We start from the raw sequence: 20,919 nt of genomic DNA, 5'->3' as shown, positions 1-20,919 counted from the left end.
TGGAGGCAGAGCCTGTTCCTGGCCCTCAGCACCTCCCCGGGGCAGCAGCGGCGCAGGGCGGAGGGCAGGGTGATTTAGCACTTTAGAAACTCGTGGTGCAGGAGAGTCTGTCGTGACCTGAGGGTGCTGCCAGAGGTCCCGGGACCCCTCTGTACGCTCCCCCACTGCCCCGAAAGAGGGGATGGCTGGAGCACCCCCGGGGGGAAGCCCCTGTGGCCCCCCACTCTCTGGCCATGATGCACTTTAGTTCTTGCGTTGTCCCCAAGGAGAGGAAGGGCCTGGGTGGAGACAGTCGCTTCGGGTGCTTCAGTTACTCTGTACAAAGACTTATACATACTCATGTAAATGCAGATTTGTACAAACCCTATAACTGTAAAATAAACAGTTACTAAACACGCTCTCTTCCCTCCCTTTGTGCCGGCAGGGACTGTGGCGTGGGGCCGGGGATGCCAGATCTGCTCTTGTAGCACCCCGTGGCCCAGAGCTGGCACATCCATGGCCAGCCCTGCAGTCACCGACCCGTGTGGCCTCACGCCTGGCAGCCCTGGGGGAAGAGGAGCCAGAGCGGAGCCAAACAGCGCTTGCGTGCCCCCGTTGCTGTTCTCTGTCCATCTGCCTACCTTTGGTTAAACGCCAGGACTTGCACGTGCCGTCGGCTCTCCAGGGTGTCCCCTCCCCGTCAGCGGCATGGTGGGCAGAGCAGGGCTGTAAATAGCCTGACCTCCCGGCCCCTTTTGCACCCCGGGCCGGGCGCCCGGCTGCGGGGGGAGATTCCCGGGCATGGTGCCCATCGGCAGAGGCCTGGCTGTCGCCGCTTTCCCCGTGCAGCCTCCAGCAGCCGGGCACGCTCCACTGAGCCAGGGTGATGCTGCCACCTTCCCCGGGCCGGGGACGGGCTTCACTGGGTGGCACGAGGCTGGCGGACGTGTTTTCCAGATCGGGCAGGGGCTATTTTTAGTTCCCTGTGGCTTCTTCTGCGGGAACGATTTTCTCAACAGTGCTCAAAGCCCTTTGGGAGGGACACGCAGGGTGTGGGGGCGCTGCTGGGGGCGCAGCAGGGTTTTGGGTGGCAGAGGGCAGGGAGGGCTGAGGTTTTACAGCGGAGGGGAGGCTGGAGAGCCAGCACAGCACCGCTCCTGGCACCATGTGCCTTCGTTACTGTGTTAATGCGCTGCCCAGCTCTGGCACGCTGCCGGCACGGGTGCCCTGCCTGGGGCCCAGGCAGCGAGCCCAGCGGTTAAACTGCCTGCCGGGGTCCCTCGCCTGCGGCACAGAGCTGCTGCACCGAGCCCTTCCCGGGCACAGCCAGGCCTAGGGCCGGGCAGCTGCAGCCTGTTTGGGACTCAGCGCCGAGAACAGCCCATGAGGAAATGTCGCACGTCTTTTATTTACCCAAAAAGAGCACAAACAGGGAAATGGTGATCTGTGGAAATAGCCGGGTCCCTCCCAGGTGCTTTTGTGTGGGTGCAGCCTGGCACGCTGTGCAGGTGCGGGCTGGGCGCAGCTCGGTACAGCTTGACACAGCTCAGCACCCTGCCGAGGGTGGGGGCCGTGGCTGTGTCTGACCCCCCTGTGCCTGCTCCCAGCTGTCACAGCTTTGCTGGCGGCACAGTTCCCCGAGGGCACGGGGTCGGGCACCCGGAGCTGATGGCACACACGGAGCCCTCCCAGCAGCATCCCAGTCCAGGTGGCCACATCCTGCCACAGCCACCAGCTGCGCTCTCAGGCCCTGGAGCCCTCCTCTTCCTCTCCTGCTCACCGGCACCTCCGGGCACTTAGGTGTGCAGCTCTTCCTCCCCATCCTCCTCCAGGAGCGGTTGCCCACGCCGGAGGGTGCAGGGCACCCGTACCTGGCAGCTGTACTCTGCCTCGGTGGAACCATGCACGGCACAGCAGGAGCAGCCCCTGTCCCACAGCCGGCAGCTGGGCGTCACCGCAGATGGGGCTGGGGGCGCAGGGGCTCCGGCCTCGCCACTCAGGGCTGTCCTGGGGCTCCTCCAGCCACTTCCTCCAGGCTGGATCCGGGCTGGGCTTGGCAGCTGCCCGCTCCCATCCTGCCCTGTCCCTCCCTGCAGTGGCTCATACCACTGTCAGCCCAATTGCAACATCCCGGGCTGGCCCGGCTCCCCTGCCTGCCTGCCCCACCACCCTCCTCATGCATCACCCTGTATCAGCACCCCCCTCGTCCTCCCACCCTGGTCCCCGGCTGAGGGGACAGCTGTGCCTGAGCCTGGCCGGTGTCACCAGCTCCAGCCCAGGGCTACTGGAGGAGCTGCTGGGTGCCACCAGCCAGGTCCTTCCACCCTGGCTCTGCCGCGGCATGGTCATGCTCTCGTCCTGATGCTGCGGGAGGCAGCGCGGGGATGTGCCAGTGTGCCAGGCCACCAGCCGTGCCAGTCGGCAGGAGCAGCTTGGCTTTCTCGAGGACATAGGGCCAAGCCGAGGGAATGGGAAGCGGAGTTTGGGGCCCTGGCACCCCCATGGTGCCCGCTGCAGCCGGCCTGTGCCGGCAGTGGGTGGGTGCCCCCAGGGCCGCACATGCCGGGTGTGCTGCACAACACCTACATATTGCAACACATGGGTTGCTGTGGGGTGACGCAAGGCCCTGGCGTGGGTCCTGGCCTCGGGGAGACGTGGGACAGGAGCCTCCCGGCACTGGGGAGCGCCAGCAGCCCCCGGGCAAGCAGCAGCGATGGCCCCAGGGGCTCCAGGTGGTCTCTGCTCCCAGAGTGACACTGGTCCCTGAGCACGGCCCAGCGGTGCAGCGAGGACCCTCCCACCGAGACGCAGCAGCACCCCGGGGTGCAGGGGCGTCCCAGGGGAGCTGAGATGTTGGTGGCCAAGGCAGGTGGTGCATGGGGCTGCGCCGGGCTGGCAGGAGAGGGCACATGGCTCCATGTGCCCTGCGTGTGCCCCCATACACCGTGCCCCTTGTGCCCCCCCCAGGTGCCCGCTGCCATGCTCAGCCACCAACAACGACCTCAGCAGCCTCCGAGGGGGAAATTGGGCCAAATGGTTTCGTTCCCGGGTTCTGATCTGGTTCCATGCCGAACGGAATGAGGTGCTGCCAGCGGTGGGGAGCGGCGGTGGCCGCCAGGCGAAACCCGGCGCTTGCGGGTTCCTGACACAGACACAGCAACAGCCACCGAGCCGCCAGCGAAGGGGTTTCTCGGCATCTTTACTGAGTGGTGGCAGCAGCAGCAGCTGTGGAAGCGCGGCTGCAGGGGCCACAGGGTGGGGGGACAGCGGGACGTGGTGGCCGTGCCGGGACTGAGCCGGATGCTCCGCAGTGCTCACCGCAAACCAGCTCCAGGTGATCCAGCCGGCTCCCGGGGTGCAGCATGGCTTGGTCCCATGCTGGGCATCACCCGTCACCTTCCTGGCCTCAGGTGTCCCGCTGGGGCTGGACGCTGTGAACACGGGAGATGCCGAAGGGCACCACCATCCCTGCCACGGTGAAGGCGGCGGGGGGCCGCGGTGAGGGGCTGCCACACTGGATGGGCGAGAGCTGCTGCTCCTCTTCCCAGGGGCGGCGCGGGGCCAGCGCGCAGGAGAGGAGCCCGACGGTGCCCAGCGCCCCGGCTGCCACGCACAGCGCCATGCCCACCAGCCGGCACGTCCCCAGTGCGTGGTTGTACCGCACCGCCTGCACGTCCAGCACAACGAACTCCTCCTCCCCGATCCCCTCCAGCTTCGGGGGCACCAGGGAGCCGGCAGCAAGCGCAGCGGCCCCCACGAGCAGGAACAGGGTCCCCGTGGAGAGGCTCACCTGGGGACAGAGCCACCCAAATGCCATGGCGGGATGCACCCCACGCAGGGTGCGGGCAGGGGGGTGCATCCCCAGGGGGAGGAAGGGTTTTGGGGGACTCTTACCTTCCAGATGAGGGGAGCCCAGGCTCCATGGGGCGAGGACCCATCCCTGTCCCCATCGGGGCTGGCCCCTGTGCAGTCCTCATAGAAGAGGTGGAGGTAGGAGCGGACCCCGTACCACTTCCCCTGCGCCACGCTGGGCCCGCGGCCGCAGCTGCAATCCGGCTCATGGGCAGGCATCGGGCCTGGGGGGCACAGGGGGGGCCGGGCCGTGGGGAGCGCGACGGGACCCTGGGACCCACAGCCACTCCCCCCCTGCATCTGCAGCACCCGCAAGGCTGAGTCGGGTCCTGCCCTCACCCTGGGGTGCAGGGGCGGGGACAGGGCACTTTGCTGGATGCACCCCCCCATGGAAGGGTCATTGCCTGTTTTGGGGAACACCAAGAGGGACCCCAAGAGCTGCCCCCCCCCACCTGCAGGGCTCTGTCTTGGCCACCAGGACCCAGCCGGGGCAGCGAGGCCAAGGCCACATCCTCGGGGTGACCGAGAGCATCGCTGGCTTATCCCAGTGGGGCTTCCACAGGGGATGGAGGAAGGGAACCCACCCTGCACCGCGGGAACCTGCCCGTCCTGGGCCGGATCCAGAGCCGGCACAGCCCCAGCACGGCCCCCGCCACCGTGTTGGCAGGATCAGGCCCGACATCAGGCCATCCGCAGCCACCCAATCGCCGGCGATGGGGAAGGAGGAGCGGTGGCGGGGAGGGATGCGGCCACCTTTGGGGTGGCCAAGGGGCCGCTGCCTTGCGGGGACACGGGGACATGGCCACCACATCGAGGGATGGGGCATTGCCATGGGAACTGCCAGCTCAGCCCTGGCCAGGGCGCAGCCCACGGGTGCGGGTGCAGGAGGGATGTGTGTGGAAATGCCAGCCCAGAGGAGGGGGGGGGACCGGGACCCCTTCGGTGCCGGCTGCGGCACTGAACAAAGCCCTGCGCCGGAGAGGCCTCGCAGGGGGAACGCGCTGCCCGCGGGACCGGCTGTCCCCCAGCCCCTTGCCCCAGCCTGGGTGTCCCCAGAACTGGGGACATGCTTGTCCCTCCATCCCTTCTTACATACAGGGGTCTGGGGGGGGCCCAGCCCGCTGCTGCCACGGTTTGGGGGGCCTCAGCCTGGGGACCACACTGGTGCACCCCTGGTGTCCATTGCTTTGTCCCCCCCCAGGCTGCCCTCATCCTGCATCCCCCCCGTGTCCCCACACAGGCTCACCCCTGCCCCCCCGCCCCCCCAGCCCTGCCTGCTCCCCGCTTACCTCTGGGGGGACAGAGGCCTTAGCACATCCTTCCCCGTCCCGGTGCTGTCACCGACAGCAGTCCCTCTGCTGTCCTTGTGTCCGGGCGGGATCCCACGGCACCGTCCACGGGTGGGCAGCCAGCCCCCAGCTTCAGCACAGCCCCGGCACCGTCCTGCTCCCAGGGACTGGGGGTGGGGATGGCGGGGGGGCCGCGCCGGGGAGCGGGCAGAGCGGGTCCCTGCTGCGAGGCCGGGATCCGCCGCTGCCTGCGGAGCCGGCGAGATGCTGCGTGCAGCCGCTGTGCGTGACTCAGAGCCGGGCCCGTGGCGGCCACGTGTGCACGTGCCTGCGCAGGCAGTGCCGGACACCGGGCACCACGTGGCCCCGGCCCACGGCGAGGTCAGGAGGGCCGCAGCGATGGCCGGCGAGCCGGGACCACGGCCAAGCCAGAGCCAGGGGCCTCCCTGCTCCTGGCCGAGCCAGGCAGTGTCCTGTGGCCGGGCGCTGCTGTGCCACCATGCCAGGGCATCGCTGCGCCCCGCGGTTTCAGCATTGCAGCTGGGGCGCCCCAGGGCCCAGGGCGGTGCTGGGTGCTGTCCCAGAGCGGGTGCAGCCCTGCGCTCCCATGGGGCTGGGGGGGGTCACTGCAGCACAGCCACCCCCCCAGACACCTACACCCTGCCTGGGGACAGCCAGGTCCCCAGCATCGTGCAGGGCAGGGGCCAGTGGTACCCGGGGATGCTCCAGGCTCCCCTTGTTGCCATGGCAACAGCTGCGGGCGGACTGGGGGGGGGGTGGGTGACGCCAGCAGCATGTGCCCCCCGTAGCCCCCCCCGGGCCCTCCTGCGGGGCCGGATTAGTGCCCCCTGCCACCAGGGCTGCCCCCCCCCGGTGGAGCTGACGGTGCCGTGGGGCTGCGTGTGCACAGAGCAGGCACAGCACACGCGTGCACAGCGCACGGCACAGGAGTGCACACATGGAGCACACACAGCACATGCATGTGCACACACATGCTCTGCATCCACACACCACGCACACGGACTGTGCACACGTGTACAGCCGGCACGCACACACACGGGGTGCATGCACACGCACAGGGTGCAAGCACACACACTGCCCACCAAGCAGGTGCTTACACACATGCAGGGAGATGCACATGCACGCACATATGTGCACACACACACACACACGCTCGCAGCCCCCACCAGCGTGGCACTGCTGCCGGGGGGCACCCAGCCCGCTCTGGCCGGTGAGGGTGAACCCTCCCCAGGGGACGGGCGGTGTGGGAGCCCACGGGAACCAGGGCTCAGGGTGGGAGCCCACGGGCTGGGGGGGGAAGCTGACGTGCCCGGGCCACTGGGAACCCCACATCCCCCTGGGAGCCCCGCAACCCCCTGGGAGGAGCAAGGCGGCGCAGGAGGAGCCAGAGCCATGGGCAGTAGACCAACACACTTTATTCCATAGTCACAACAGTCAGGATAACCGTTAGCCGAGCTTCCGCAGAGCCGGAGCCGGCCGCTTCGCAGCCTCCGGGATGGGCCGGGGCTGCCCCTCAGCGAAAAGCCTATTTCTCCAAGACAACAGATACAGGAACCCTTCACTAACACAACACTACAAAGGTGACCCCGAGCGCTGGCGCCCGTCCGCAGGCTGCGCTGGGGCCCCGCCAGCTCTGGGGGCCCCCGGCCCGCTCGGCCGCCGCCGGGGCGGCTTCTTCCTGAGAGAGGTTTGGTTTATTTTTATTATTCATTTATTATTATTATTATTATTATTAGCTTTGTCTCTAGTGATGACGGGATGTCACACGCGCACGCACACACGCTCGCACACGCATGCCAGCCAGCACCGGGCAGCGGGGAGCGCAGCGGGAGGGGGCCGCACGCTGGGGGGGTCTCTAAGCACTACAACCACACGGCACAGAAAATCCACCACTGTCCACAACAGTTCTCCCCCGACAAATACACCCAGCGAGTCTCGAGGAGGGGGCAGGAGGGGGACGGGGTGGGCGGGGGACGGGGACGAAGCGGATGGTGTTGTGCTTGTGGCCGGAGCAGGGGGGGGCCCCGGCTCTGGCTCCGGTTCTGGCGCTGACCCAGAACCTGCTCCTGAGGAAACGTTTCGCCTGACAGTCCGTGGAGGGAGCGCCCCGGCCCAGGGGCGACGCACGGCACGTGGCGGCCGCACGCCCCAAGAAGGCACCGAGGTGCTGGGCGAGATCTGTGCGCGTCGGAGAGCCCCGGGGCCGCAGGACCCCACGGGAACCCCAAACCCGGCTCACGCATGGGAGGGCTCTTGGGGTGCTCCTGGCAGCGGGCTGCCCGGGGGTGGGAAGGCAGATCCCCCCCCCCGGGTGGCAGCAAGGCGGGAGCAGGCTGCCGGCGTCGTGGCTGGCCCGGCGCTTATTTGGCTTTTCCAGCTTGGGTGGGGCTGGGTCCGGGGGGGAACGGCCGGGGGGGGCCAGGGACGGGGACGCGCTCTATACGGGGAACACGTGTCTGATGCGTGACGCCCGCCTGCCTCCGCAGGCTGGCACCCGCACCGGGGCTACTGAAACACCGTGGCTAACGCAACGCCGACACACACACGCACAGCTACCGCTACACACCGACACATCTACAATGCTGATGGCATGGCTGGCCGTCAGGGAGGCGTCCCCAGGGGACCCCGAGGTCCCGCACGGGGACACCGAGCATCCCTGTGAAGGGCCTGGGGACACACCTCTCCCTGTGCCGCAGAGCCTGTCCCCACGGCTCAGCCAGGGCCACCGGCACCTCTGGCAGCGGGGCCAGGCAGGTCCCCCTCTCCGAGCGGCCCTGGGGGGATGCCCTTCCCCTGGTCACGGCTCCATCCAGCCCCACAGCAAGGGGCAGGCGTGGGGCAGCCTGTGGCCGGAGGAACTGGCAGCCCTGAAAGGGGGAGGCAGAGCCCCAGGGCGTGGGTGCCCCGCTGCCCCCAGCACCCCACTGTCCGGGACGGGCGGACACCCAGAGCCCCCGGGGAGTCAGGGGCATGGGGGAACCTCAGCGGCTGCTTCAAGCAGCGGTCCCTGCCGAGCCCAGTACAGCTCCTCCGGGCGCTGCCGGCCTCTGCCACAGGCACGTCCCCAGGGCTGGCAGCTCGGGGGGGGCCGGGGTCCCCGCCAGCACCCCACAAACCACAGCCGTACCTGAGCGCAGCCCCTGCCCCGCAAACACAGCCTGCGGCAGCCGCCGAGCTGGCGCTGCAGCCACGTGCTCTCCGGCAGCAGGAGGAGGCAGCTCCTTGCAGGAAGGAGCCATTAGGAAAAGCAAAGAACAGCCTGGCTGGAGGAGCCGCTGGGGCAGGACCTTCCCTGCCGGGAAGCTCCTTGGCAGCGCTCTGCCGGAATGGCCCTGCTCTTGGCGCAGCCGGCAGCGGGGCACGGTGTGGTGCTGCGTGGAGGAGTGCCACGCCGGAGCATCGCCCACACCCCATGTGCCCACCGGTGTCGGCTGCCGCCGCTCTTGGCCCCGTTTGGGCAGTTGCTTAAGGCAGATTTCCCCGCAGCATTCCTTCCCAGCCACCCCGGCAGCATCGCCCACCGCGGCCGGGCACGGTGGGACCCGGCTCACCGGCCAAGGCGAGCCAGCGCAGAGAACGGGTCCTGCGTGGGCACCGGGTCCCAGGCTAAAATGGGGGCTGGCTGCTTCGGGAAGGGCTTGTCCCCACTGGGGTTGGGGGTGGCTCCGGGCACGGGCTCCCCCCACGGCACAGCCTCCTCCGCACAACCGCCTGGCGAGAGGAACAACACAGCCTCCCGCGTCCACGTGCGGATCACGTGCGTGCAACTTCGCTCTTCCCAAAGCGGGGAGCGCGCGCCGCAGGGAAAGCGCCGGTCCTGTGGGACACCGAACCCCTGAAGCCAGGGACCCCCACGAAACGGGGTGTCGGGCAGGGAGGGCTCCGCATGGCTCTGCTGCCCCTGGCCGCGGCGCAGCCGGGGATCCCTCCCCAGGGGCTGCAACGAGGAAGAGGAGAAAATTGAAGCCGTGCTTTAAATGCAGTCAAAAAGCAAAAGGAATCGGCCGCTCCCCAAGGAATGGGGAGGGCAGGACGGGCACCAGGAGCCGGGGCTGGCGTGGGTGCTCCCGCTGCCCGGAGAGCGGGAGGGAACACGGGGCAGCAGCCGGCGGGATGGGAGCGGCCGGGAGCGGCCATGGCCGGCGGAGCCGCAGGGGGAAGGGGCCGGGCGCAGGGCGCTGACAATGAAAACCCGATCAGACGCTCGCATTTCACGGGCAAATAAGCGCGGCGGCCAGCCACGCGTCCCGCGGTCACGAGGCGAGGGCCGGACAGACGGACGGACGAGGAGTGGGTGTGTGCCAGGGGGATGGGGTGAGCAGGGAGCTCTGCCTTCCAGCGGCTTCAAGGCAAAATACCTGATTCCTGCATGTAAACAGCTGGTTTCGGTTCTTTTTTTTTTTCTGCTTTTTTTTTTGATATGACCTGATTGTGGGGAAAAAAACCAAAAAAAGGAGTGTTACCTGCAGAGCGCGGGACTCAGTAGGTAAAGACCAAGTCCGAGATGCTGGACATGAGCCAGTCCCCCGCTATCATCTCCGTCACCTCGGGCGTGCAATAGTCCGGGAACTCAAAGTGCGAGGAGCCTCCCCGCGGGAAGAGGTCGTGGTCCTTGTCGAAGACGGACCAGTCCAGGGCACTGCAGGTGGCACCGGCGGGGGCCCGCCCGGGCAGGACGCCCAGCAGCTCTTCCTCCAGCTCCTCATCGGAGGAGCTGAAGGAGGAGGGAGGGGACGCGGCCGACACGGGAGAGGGGGACCCGCTCTCCGGGGACCTCCCGGGCTCGGGGCAGGCGGCGGCGGGGCTGGGGGGTGCGGGGGGCTCCTGCGGGCCGCGCTCCCCGGTGGGTGCCACGTGCCAGGCGGCCGTGCCGGGCGCCGTGGGGCAGTCCTCGACGGGCACCTCCGGCGCGGGCTCCTGCGTGGCGTCGGGCGGCTTGGCGGGCTGCCTGCGGCCGGCGGAGCCGCGGCCCAGCACGGAGGGTTTGATCTTCACCGGCAACCGCGGGCGGGACGCGCCGGCGCCCACCTTGCCCTTTTTCCGGGGCCGGTACTTGTAGTCGGGGTAGTCGGCCATGTGCTTGAGGCGCAGGCGCTCGGCCTCCTTGACAAAGGGGATCTTCTCGGAGTCGTGGAGGAGCTGCCAACGCCGGCCCAGGCGCTTGGAGATCTCGGCGTTGTGCATGTCGGGCCACTGGTCCATGATCTTCCGGCGCTCGTGCTGCGACCACACCATGAAGGCGTTCATGGGCCGCTTGATGTGCCCGCTCGGCGTCTTGCACCAGCCGGGCTCGGCGTCGCGGGCGGGCAGCGGGGCGCAGGGCTCCCGCCGAGCCTCCGCGCCCCGGCCCCGCGTGCCGCGCTGCCCCATGCCGGGGCCCGGGACCCCCCCGCCGCCGTCGCCGCCGCCGCCGCCTCCCCGCCCGCCGCTACGCGCCGCACCGCGCCGCCCCCATTGTGCGGAGCGGGCGGCGGCGGCGGGGCGGGGCGCAGGGGACCGCGCCGGGGCCCGGGGGCGCACGGCGGGAGCGGATCCGCCGGGGCGGCGGCCGCTGCGATGCTCCGGAGGGGGTCCCGGGCCCGGCCGGCGGTCTCCGGCTCGGGGATGCTCCGCAGCGGTCCGGTCCGGGGATGCTCGGGGACGCTCCGCACCGGCCCGGGGACGCTCGGGGACGCTCCGCACCGGCCCGGGGACGCTCCCCCGGTTGAGTCAGCGGATGCTCCGGTGGGGTGGGGTGCGGGGCCGCTGCGACGGGAGCGGGTCGGGGGGTGCGCGGGGGCGGTGCGGGCAGCCCGGCAGCCGCACGCCCCCCCGGTGCCGCTCTTATAGGCGCCGCCGCTCCGCCCCCGGTAAACACCGCCGCGCCGGTTCTGTCAATGGGAGGCACCGCCCCCCCCCGGCCCATTGGCCGCGGGGCGGGGGGGAAGATCCGGCTCCGCCAATGGGCGCCCTCCGGAGAGGGGTTGCTGGAGAGAATGGCAGGGCGGCACGCCCCGGTACCCCCCCGGTACGGCCGCCGCCGCACCCCGGTGACCCCCGGTACCTTCACACGAGCGTCCCGGTACCCCGGCCTGGGCACCCCGGTACCTCCCCGTGCCCGCCGGTACCCGCCCGCGATGCCCCGCTGCTGCCAGCACCCGCCGCTCCCCCGGTCTGGGCACCCCGGTGTCCCCGGTGCCCCCTACCCCCGCACGTGGGCACCCCCGGGAGCCCCCACGCCCCTCACGGCCCCCTGGGAGCTGCACCCCGGCCCGGGCACGGCTCTGCCCCGCCGGGACGCTGAGCCTCCCCCCGGGACGCGGCTCCCGGACCCCGCCCCTGCCGGTCCACCGGGCTCCCGGGGCGCCCACTCTCCCCGGTCCCCCCGGCAGAGCCCCGGCCCGGGACAGCCCCCGTGCCGTCCCGCTGGCACGTGCAGCGCTCGGCCCCCCGCGGCGTGGGAAGGCCGCGGTGCCTTCGGGGACGCGTCGTGTGTGTCGTGTGTGTCCCCCCCCCCGCCGCTCCCCAACGGCGTCTCCCCGGGGCTGGGCTCGCGGCGGGGACGGGGACTGCCGGGCGGGGAATGCGCTGCCCACGCGGCGGCCACGCGGCTGCCCCGGTGCCACGAGTGGGGCCTTGTCCCCCGCGGCGCGGCCCGGCCCAGCCAGGCCCCGCCCCTCCCGGCCAGGCCCCGCCCCCTCCGCGGGGCTGCGGGCGGCACCAATGGCGCGGCGGCGGCGGCCCTGTTGCCCCGGAGACCGCGGGCTGCCCGCCAGGGGCCGCGCCCATTGGCTGCTGCCGCGGGGCGCGGGCCCGCCGCAGGGCGCGCGCCCATTGGCTGCGCCGCCGCCGCCAGTTGCTGTGGTAACAGGGGCCCGAGCGGGGCCCGGGGCCCCGCCGCCGCCCGCGGCCTACCCCGGGCACTGCGGCCTGCCCCGGGGCCTGCCCTCCCGCGGGCCCGGTCTGGGCCCCTGGGCCCTGCCCACGCCCCTCCGCAGCCCCGCTGCCGGGGGAACACCACACAACCCCCCCACCGCGGCTCCCCCATCGCGCTGGGCCGCGCACGGGGCCTGGCAGGCCGGGGCCTGCGGGCGGCGCCTGCCCGAGCCGTTCCCGCCCGCCGTGGCCGGGGACCGTGCCCGGCACCGGGCACCCGCCACGCAGCTCCAGCACGGCTCCTGGCACCGGGCACCTGCTCGGCCATTCCCCCTGACCCACAGGGCTTCGCGCCCGGCCCCGCGGGCGGGACCGGGTGAGCGTGCATTAGCCCGGCAACGCCGGTAGCGCAGAACAGAGCTGAGCGGCCCTGAAGCGGCTGCCCCGTGCCCGCCGGTGCCGTGCGCCGCCGCCGCCATCCTCCGGGCTCTCCGGGGCGGCCGACCCTCGCCCCGCGCTGCCGCCGCGGGGTCTGCTCCCTCCCAGCCCCAACCGCCCCGCAAGCAGCGAGTCCCCGTCCCACAGGGCCCGTGCCGCAGGGCTGTCCGCTCCGACAGCTCCCGTCCCGGTGGATCCCGTCCCTCTGCCCCCGGGCTCCTGCCGTGCGGCGCCGGGGCGGAGCCGGCAGGGGGCGCCCCTCCCGCCCCTTCCCGTGATGGCGGGCCCCGCCCGGCCTCCGCACCGGCCTGCTGTCGCCATGGAGACCGACCCGGGGCCGGGAGGCGGGGACGCGGGGTACAGGGGGACCCCCGGGGCGGGCAGGAGGATGGCGGGAGGCCATGGGGTACGGGGGCATCCCCGGGGGGCCATGGGGTACGGGGCATCCCCGGGGGGCGGAAGGATGGCGGGGGGCCGTGGCGAAGGGGGGATCCCCGGGGTGCAGGGGGACTCCCAGAGGGACAAAGGAGCGGGCCGGGGGGTGTCCCCGTGGGGGACAGGCAGGAGGACTCCCCGTGGGGCAGGGAGGATGGGTAGGGGGCTCCCCGTGGGGCAGGGGAGGTCGGTGAAGGTGGGGCTCCCTAAGGGTGCCATAGCCCCGGGGGTGTCGCTGCCCCTCTGCCCTGACTGGACCCACAGAGGCTTGTCCGTGGGGACGGACAGAGCTGTGGGGCTCAGCATCCTCGCCGGGGTTTCGCTTTTTCCTTCCAGAGCCTGCGCGGAGATGGGTGCAAAGGGCCCGGTCCCGAGTGTCGTGGAGGAGCTCGAGAGAACAGTAAGTCTCTTGTTCCCGTGGGGTTTATGGCATTTACAGCAGTGTGGTCACAAACGCAGCGTCTCTCAAACAGACCTGAGACTTGCTGCTGGTGAAGGGCACAAAGGCTCTCCTGGAAGCCCCAGAGGAGTTGCGGAGGGGAGTCGGAACTGTGGGTCACGTCAGCGAGGTCTCTGCTCGCAAACCTCCTCTGACTCCCCATCTTTTCTGTGCTGCTGTCGTGCTGAGTTTAGGATTACAGCAAACGGCAGAAGGCAGATGCAGAGGAGAGGAAATCTCCAGCCCGCAGGTTGACTTTGCCACCGCTCACCAATGAGGACAAGCAGAAGAAAGAGGAGAAGAACAAGCCAGGTTGGGAGAGATTCCCTTGTACGCTGCCCTGCTGCCCCTGCTCGCTGGTGCCGCTTTTGCATTAACCCAGTGCTTTCTGCTGGGAGACATACAGCACAAGCCACAAAAAGAAAATTACCCAAGGGGAAATGCTGAGAATAAAGGGGAAGAACTAGAAAAGGCCAGGGAGCGCTTTGTAGGCTCGGCTCCTGGGCTGTAACTGTGAGCTGCTGTTGCTGGGGCTGTAGAAGGTTTGAATTCAGTCTCTCAGTTGTTCTTTATATTTCCCTCAGCCACATATGACAGGAGACAGTAGATGTAAGGCGTTAAAACTGGACTGTGAAATAAGCACAGGCTTCTTTTTTGTTTTACCAGTTGCATTTATGCTGAGTAGAAAAACACCCTTGCCTTCGGAGACATCATCATCCCAAGAGAAATACAGAAGTTTTACTCAGAGGAAATTAGCGCTCAAGAAGGCTGAATTAGCTAAAACCCTGGAAGAGGTCAAAATTACCACGGTACGTGTCACAAATATCCAGTGCTGGGAGGTAGGTAGCAAATCCGTACAGTTACCCTGCCTGCCTTTAGGGAGGAAATTCTAGCGGAATGACTCACTTTTGCAAAATGGCACGTGTTTATTTATTAATACACTGGAGGTAATTATGCTGCTCCGCTTAATGCTGGTGAAATCTAACCTTGATATTGTCTATCAAGAAAAATTAAGAGAAACCGGGAGAGAGTCCAGACTGTAGCAGTAAGAGGGATGAGATTTAGGAAATGTAACCTGTTAGAAAAGACTGTCGGTATCAGATTTTCTCAGTCTAGCAAAGAGAAGGTTGAGATGGAGGACATGGCCACAGCTTTTTAGTAGGTGCAAGATGGTTATAAAAGAGACGGTGATCCTGCAGCTGGCAGTAAGGAACGTGGGAGCAGGGCTGTGCTGTATGGGGGAAGTGCCTCAGCACCGAGGCTGAGGTTAGTTGTGCGATGCCAGGATGGCCAGGGCCTTGTTGGTGCTGTTACCATGGGACAGCAATGTCCCGGGGACGGCAAACGATGCTAAGAAAACTTGGGGCTGGTGGAACTGGTGGAATCCGCAACCCTTTAATCCACAAATTCCCGTAGAATCTAACCAATCTGAAGAAAAATGCCATCGAGGAGCTGAAGCAGCGCAGTGCCTGCCTGGCAGAGACCAACTGCCGGCTGATGAAGGACATCCAGCACACTGACGACAGCACTGCCAAGCAAGCAAGGGTCTTGCTGCAGCAGTATGAAGTATTTCAGGTGAGGCTTTAGGGTTGGCCTACAGACCCAATTCAGCAGAATGCAGATTTTCCCATTACTCCCATTAGTACTGGAGAAGGATCAGGTCCTGCCCGGCCCCTTCCACCGCACCGAGTGTGACTGGAGCATCTCCCGTCCTGGGGGGAGCTCTCCAATGCCCAAAGATCCTGTGAGGTGCTCTTGTTTTGTGCCCATGTTTTAAAGCCGTGAGAGCACCCTGACTGTAACTGTCCCAAGCAATAGTAGTCAGCCCTGTAACAGCCCAAATCCATCCCTCCTCCATAATGTCCTCAGCTCCAGCTGAAATACTGAGAAAATCTGATACCGACAGTATAAAATCTGATACCGACAGAGGGTCAAGGCAATGGTGCAGACTGTCAATCGGAACCGGCTGGATACAGCAAGGGCGGAGCTCCAGGAGATGGAAAAAACAATGGAAAAGAATCTGGGAAGTGAGTTGCCCACATTGCTATGAAGTGCGGTCTATACAATCGTGTTACCTTTGCTTTCCATCTTCGTAGATTAAAGGCACTGTGTTGATCTTACAAATGTCAAACGGTTCCATTTCTGAAAATGAATCCCGTTTGCTCTGTGGGGATGATCTTCCCGTCAGCCTGTCAGGAGGGAGAGAGCCCCGTGACACCTGGCAGCCTGCACTCCAGGGGGTCGGAAGAATCGCCTCCTTGGCAGCTGTTTGCACCGTCCCGTTGGGGCAGGATCTGGTCAAGGTGGTCTGACTCGGGGTGGCTGTTCCCACTCCCCACAGGGTGTGTAATCTCTGTAGAGAAGGGCTCAGGCAAATGCGGGACAGACTCCTTAGCTCAGTGAACAAGTGAAGCTCTGGAACCCCTGGGTTGAGATTTTCTGGTTTGACTTTCAATCAGAGCTACAGCAGCAGCTGAATGAAGTCACATCAAAGGTACAGGTTCTCCAGGATGAGCTCGGCGTGCTGCGGACCTACATCGATGGGCAGTATCCGGAACAAGCCGTCCAGATAGTCCTTCTGCAGCGCAGCATCCAGAACCTGAAGGAGCAACAGCAGGTGCTGAGAACTCTCCTTCCCTGCAGCGTTGCCAGGGAGGAGGGAAAGGGCAGTGGGAGGAAGGAATGCAATGGTTTTCTTGCCTAACGCTCCCGTTGTTTCTGTGCACTGCTTCCTGCCGTTCTCAGAAGGAGATAGACAAGACAGAAGAAATGGGGAAGGCCGTCTTGGAGGAATTGGAAGAGAAGGCACGGGCAGAACAAGAGGCACTATTACAGAAAGTCATGAAGGTTTGTGGAGTTCATGTGATGTCCCAGCAAGGGGGATCAGTTTCTGGGAACTGGGAGACAAGGCAGGGGCTGCCACACATTGCCCATTAGCAATAGCACGGTGCAGCCAGCGCCCAAAATGTAACAGAGCATCACTGCTCCCCTCCTGATGCCATACTGGAGCTGTTTGTCAGGCTGGGAGGGTACATGAGAAGCGTTTCTGAGTTGCTGCTGCAGTCTGATGTGTTGAAGTATTCTCAGACTCGCTCCTGAGAGTTTGCCACATGGAGGTGAGTGCGCTGTGACCCAGCATTCACCCTGCTTTTATGGTCCCTGTTTTATTACATTATTTAGGTAGCTGCTTCGCTAATTGGCTGTGACACCACTGTAGCAGCGCACATATGTTTGTAATAAATTCATGAGGAAATTAAACTATATGCAGCACTACAGAGCAGGGACTGCTGTCGTTCTTCCCAAAATAGGAGGAACTCCGGTTGTGCGGTTCCTGCTCGCATGATGTGCTTAGTACTTTTCCTGGGTTAGCAGCTTGAGAGCACTAAGAAAATATTAATTACTGACTCCATTTACAGCCTGCTCTGATGTAGAACTGCTTAACCCTTTTACAGGTGAATTTGTAAGCATGGATGATATAAGTTACCCAAGCAACATTAATAAGCTTTTCCTGGGAAACTGAACTGGATCTCTCGAGTTCCTCAGCCTTGATCCGTGATCAGCACAATGTGATCTCAATGACAGGCTCTTTCCAGAGCCAGAACCCAAACCTTATTCGAGCAGAAATCATTTCCTTGAAGAGTGACGCAACTGGACGCAGCCAGCGTTGGCACCCGGCAGCGGCAGGGTTTCATGCTGGTGGTTACTGTGGAGTTTCTTCAGCTGGTTTTCTTGTCTTCATCCACGCAGGAAATGTTGCTGCAGCAGGATGGCCTGAAGCAGATGGCGATAAACAATCACGTTCTGCGACGTGAAATACTGAGGCAAAGAGAGGTGAGCAAGCTGGGGAGGAACCAGAGCAGTGCAGCAGAGCCAGCCACCCTCAGCCCTTGCCCTTTGTGAGGATTTTGTCTGCCTTAGTGGGGTACGTTGCCTTCCATTTCCACTGGAGTCAGTGGGCTGGTAGGGCCTCCTGAGGAGGAGCAGTCCAGCAGGTATTTCAGGAAGCCTGTAGGGGCTTACTTGCACGAGGGATGTTTTCTAGCTCTGCTGTTTGCAAAACCTGTAAAACTTTTATTCCTGTGTCTATTGCAAAGTACTTGTAGAAATGTCATTCATTCAGATTATTAAGGACCTGGAGGAGGAGATTGGTGAGCTGAAGAGAAGCATCCAGACACTCCGCCAGAGCGCAAGAGACCCAAGAGAGCTGATCTTTGCTGACGTTCTTCTCCGCAGACCGAAGTAAGGCTGGTCAGTGGGCGTGCACAGCCCTTTCTCTGCGTCCTTGGGCTGCGGGGTCTCTGGCACTGAGTGCTAATAACCTTACCCCATCATTTTCACAGGCGTTGTTTTTAAACCTACACCCAGCCTGGGTTATAAACCCACAGTTACGTTGGGTTCTGCTTGGGAAGATGGCTGCAGGGTCTCGTGGTCTTGCCTGAGAGCAGCTAGAAACTAGCCACAACTCTAATACTGATCCTTGGTGACATCACATCTCTCTTCTGGGCTTCCCTGCAAGTGGAGACTAATAGTGGCTGCAGCCAGGGACAGTCAGGACCAGCAGAGCTTTTCAAGGCCCTTGTGCCTATGCTGACTCTTTATTGTGGTTTTCACTTTGTGGTTGGGAAACAAAACTGAGGGAAGGGGACAGGCTCGTGAGGAGCATCCCTGTCGAGGCAGGTCTTGTCCATCTAGAGCCGCCTTGCTGGTTGTGTGAAATGGCACCAGCGCTCCGTGAGAACAAAGATGGGCAGCCGTTTCCCTCATCTGTAAAAAAATGCATTGGCAACGTTGCCTGGCAGCAAAAGGGCAAAACTTCGTTATCTTTCTCACTGCTCTTTCCCTGTCCCAGTTCACTGGTAGCTAATTACTTCCCAAGTGGAGGTTGTGGGTAATCCCCACTCCCGTTTACCAGCGTGCGCTGTGCTGATACTGGATATAAGAATTACAAAGGGTAAGGCGAATCCTCACTTCGCGGTGATGGGGAGAAGGCCCTGCCAGCTCAGTCACAGGAATACTGGGCTCTCCTCTCCAGGGACAGACCCAGACTGGCCAAGTCTAGGCTGAAGCGTACCAACAGCCAGCTGTGACAAGCTATTTTCCACCATACCCACAGCAGGCTGAAGGTGTAACGCTGCCCCTTGTCTCGTGGCAGCGGGGTCCTGCCCAGGACAGGACAAATCACAAAAATCACAAATGATTTAGAGCTGCTGAGGTGCCTTGGCTTTCTGTGCTGTCCGCTGACCAGGGTTACAATCCTGAGGAAAAAATGGGTCAAATGTGTTTAAATCTTGAGTATGCTGTAGCCTGAAACCTGTAGTTGTGTGCAAAACAGCGTGCATATGAGCGTTTATTTACAGCAACTGCCTATACAAATTGTTCTCGGCACAGAGACGTCTGTTAACGGAGTCATTCCTTTCCAGCGGGTCCCGCCGCTGCAGATGCAGGCCAGCCCCTCGGCTCCTCCGCACCTCACACGCACACAGGGGTTCTTTTGCATGAAATTATCATCCCTTGGGATGAGCAGACGCTCACTCAGCAAACCGGTGGTGCTGCAGGCGACAAGAGGGGCTGGATCTCCTGCTCCGGGGCCTGGGTTTGAGCTGGAAGCCAGGTATGGCTGCAGCGCTGCAGAGGCACGAGCCGAAGCAGGAGGAAAAGCCTGGAACGTGTCAGGAGACCGCGGCAGGGAAGCGAGCGGCTGCCTGATGGATTACTGCAACTTAATTTTTTTCCGATAAAAAAAAATGATAAAAAAAGGGAATTAATTAGCCTCGACAGCTGGTGGGGCTGGGGTTACTGAGCGGCTGGGAGCAGAGTTAAAAATAGCAGGAAGGCCCAAGTGGAAAGTTTCTGTAACATCACAAGTCAGGCATTTGGTGCTTACCCGCCCTGACAGGCGGGAGCCCGTGCCAGAGCCCTCTCCGCCATCCCTCAGCCCTTTCCCACTGACCTCCCTGCAACTTTTCACACGACTTCACCAGCCCTTCGTTTCTCCTAATTAACCCTTTGGTTCCAGACACCGGATTTGCTTCTTGAAAGAGCAAAATCGGACACGAGCTGAGCTCAGCCTGGAAGCGTAAGGGTGCGTAGGAGGCCAGGACTCTTGCTGGCCCCCCTTGGGTCCCTGTGTGCTGCTGGCAGCGTGTGGAGCCCGGAGGAGCTGTAACCCCCTGCATATCCGTTCCCATCTGCATTTCAGTTTCCCCTCGTTAAAAATCCTCTTGCTTCAAGGGAAGCCGGGCGGACTTCGCCAGCAGCTTCAAGCCCTGTGCTAGGGACACACCGGACGCACAGTTTGTCCTGGACTGAGACAGAGATGGATGAGCGCAGCTCTGAGCAAGCCCAGCTTGCTGTGCTTGTCCTCTCTCTGCGAGAAAGCAGATGTACATGGCTGCTCCGGCGGGCTTTCTCCGCTTCTGTTTGTCTTTCGGGATTGACAGTGCGGGGTGGCTAATTTCATTCCTTCTCCCTCTAAGAGCCACAGGGATTACATCTGGCTCTGCCTCTCCGGGAAGGCCAGCGAGCACCGAGCCCGCCTTGCAGAGGGCTCAGTCGCGAGCGCGGTCTAAGACAGGGCCGTGGAGCAGGGCTCAGGCTTGGAGACGATTTCTTTTGTAGGCAGAGCGGTTAGTGGCTGGGGTAGACCATGAAGAGTGAACCAAAAAGCAAAATAGTGCTGGGGTGAGCTCGAGGTCGGGCCGGGCTCTGGTTCATGCTCAACAGGAGCTGTGCACAACAACCCTCATCTGGTATTAAAGGGTTTTTCCCCCTGTTCCCCTGGCTGCTTACTTTGTCCTGTGTCCCAGAACAAGTGTCTGGGCCCTCCCCGCTGAAAACCAGTCCCGGACCCTGGGGACACAGAGAAAGTGGCACAGCAGACCCAAGGCAGGCTTCCCCCACCCGCCCCATGCAGGGGATGGGACGCCTCCGAGCTCTGGGTGGGCTGCACAGAGCACCGCAGCTGTCACCCACCTCCCGCCCTGGCTGTGCAGGAGCTTCTCCTCCTCCTCGCACCAAACCGGCCGAAACACGGCGGCTCATTCCCACTCTTTGCTTTGCTCCTCCTAACTCTCCTCTCTCTCTCAGGTGCATGCCGGACACTGAGGTGGTCCTCAGCCTCCCCGCCGAGGAGATGCCACTCACCTGACACTCAGAGAGGCTCCGCTCGCAGGCCCCTCGCCCAGTGCACGGCACGGCCGGGCTCGGATGAGGTGCCGAGCTGCGAAGCTTTGCTGTCGGCACTTCTCCATCCCAGGCCCACTCAGCCGCCTTGGGGACTCACTGATGTGGTTATATGGCGCAGTAAAGGTGTTACCATCATCCCTGGCCTGTGCAGGCTGTGCTGTGCTGACAGGCTGCCGGCCCTTGGACGGAGCACGGGGCAAGACCCATGACCGCAGCTCCCGGGGAGGCATCGTCAGCCCTCCGGCACTTGCAGCCTGACCTGTCCCCTTTGCACCGTTGCAGTAACGCCGGAGGGGTTGAAGCTGAACGGGGCCTCCCAGTCGCTGTGCTCTGACCATGAGGGGTGGCCTGGGACTGGCCCTGGTACCATGAGGCTCTGCCAGTGCATCCCAGCGTGGACCGGACTGGTGTCCCAGCGCGGGGTCG

At 64.4% G+C, this 20,919-nt stretch overlaps 3 protein-coding genes across 3 annotated transcripts; 1 reads left to right on the top strand and 2 right to left on the bottom strand.

Annotated features, from left to right (window-relative positions):
• Positions 1-3,385: 3,385 nt before the first annotated feature.
• NRSN2 (neurensin 2) lies at positions 3,386-4,221 on the bottom strand. Its single transcript, XM_059827397.1, has 2 exons — positions 3,874-4,221; positions 3,386-3,769 (listed from the first exon to the last, which is right to left on the bottom strand). The coding sequence occupies exons 1-2, from the start codon at positions 4,219-4,221 to the stop codon at positions 3,386-3,388; spliced, it is 732 nt and encodes a 243-aa protein (XP_059683380.1).
• Positions 4,222-9,620: 5,399 nt separating this feature from the next.
• On the bottom strand, positions 9,621-10,511 carry SOX12 (SRY-box transcription factor 12). Its single transcript, XM_059827364.1, has one exon. It carries the CDS (start codon positions 10,509-10,511, stop codon positions 9,621-9,623), a length of 891 nt encoding a protein of 296 aa, XP_059683347.1.
• Positions 10,512-12,711: 2,200 nt separating this feature from the next.
• Positions 12,712-20,481, top strand: C20H20orf96 (chromosome 20 C20orf96 homolog). Its single transcript, XM_059827396.1, has 11 exons — positions 12,712-12,791; positions 13,206-13,269; positions 13,503-13,620; positions 13,975-14,117; positions 14,725-14,883; positions 15,236-15,335; positions 15,768-15,925; positions 16,054-16,155; positions 17,056-17,139; positions 17,429-17,547; positions 20,395-20,481. The coding sequence occupies exons 1-11, from the start codon at positions 12,712-12,714 to the stop codon at positions 20,453-20,455; spliced, it is 1,188 nt and encodes a 395-aa protein (XP_059683379.1). The 3' UTR covers positions 20,456-20,481.
• The last annotated feature ends 438 nt before the right edge of the window (positions 20,482-20,919 follow it).

Source organism: Gavia stellata, chromosome 20 (assembly GCF_030936135.1).
Source record: "Gavia stellata isolate bGavSte3 chromosome 20, bGavSte3.hap2, whole genome shotgun sequence".
Taxonomy (NCBI): Eukaryota; Metazoa; Chordata; class Aves; order Gaviiformes; family Gaviidae; genus Gavia; species Gavia stellata.
This window is presented reverse-complemented; position numbering and strand designations above follow the sequence as displayed.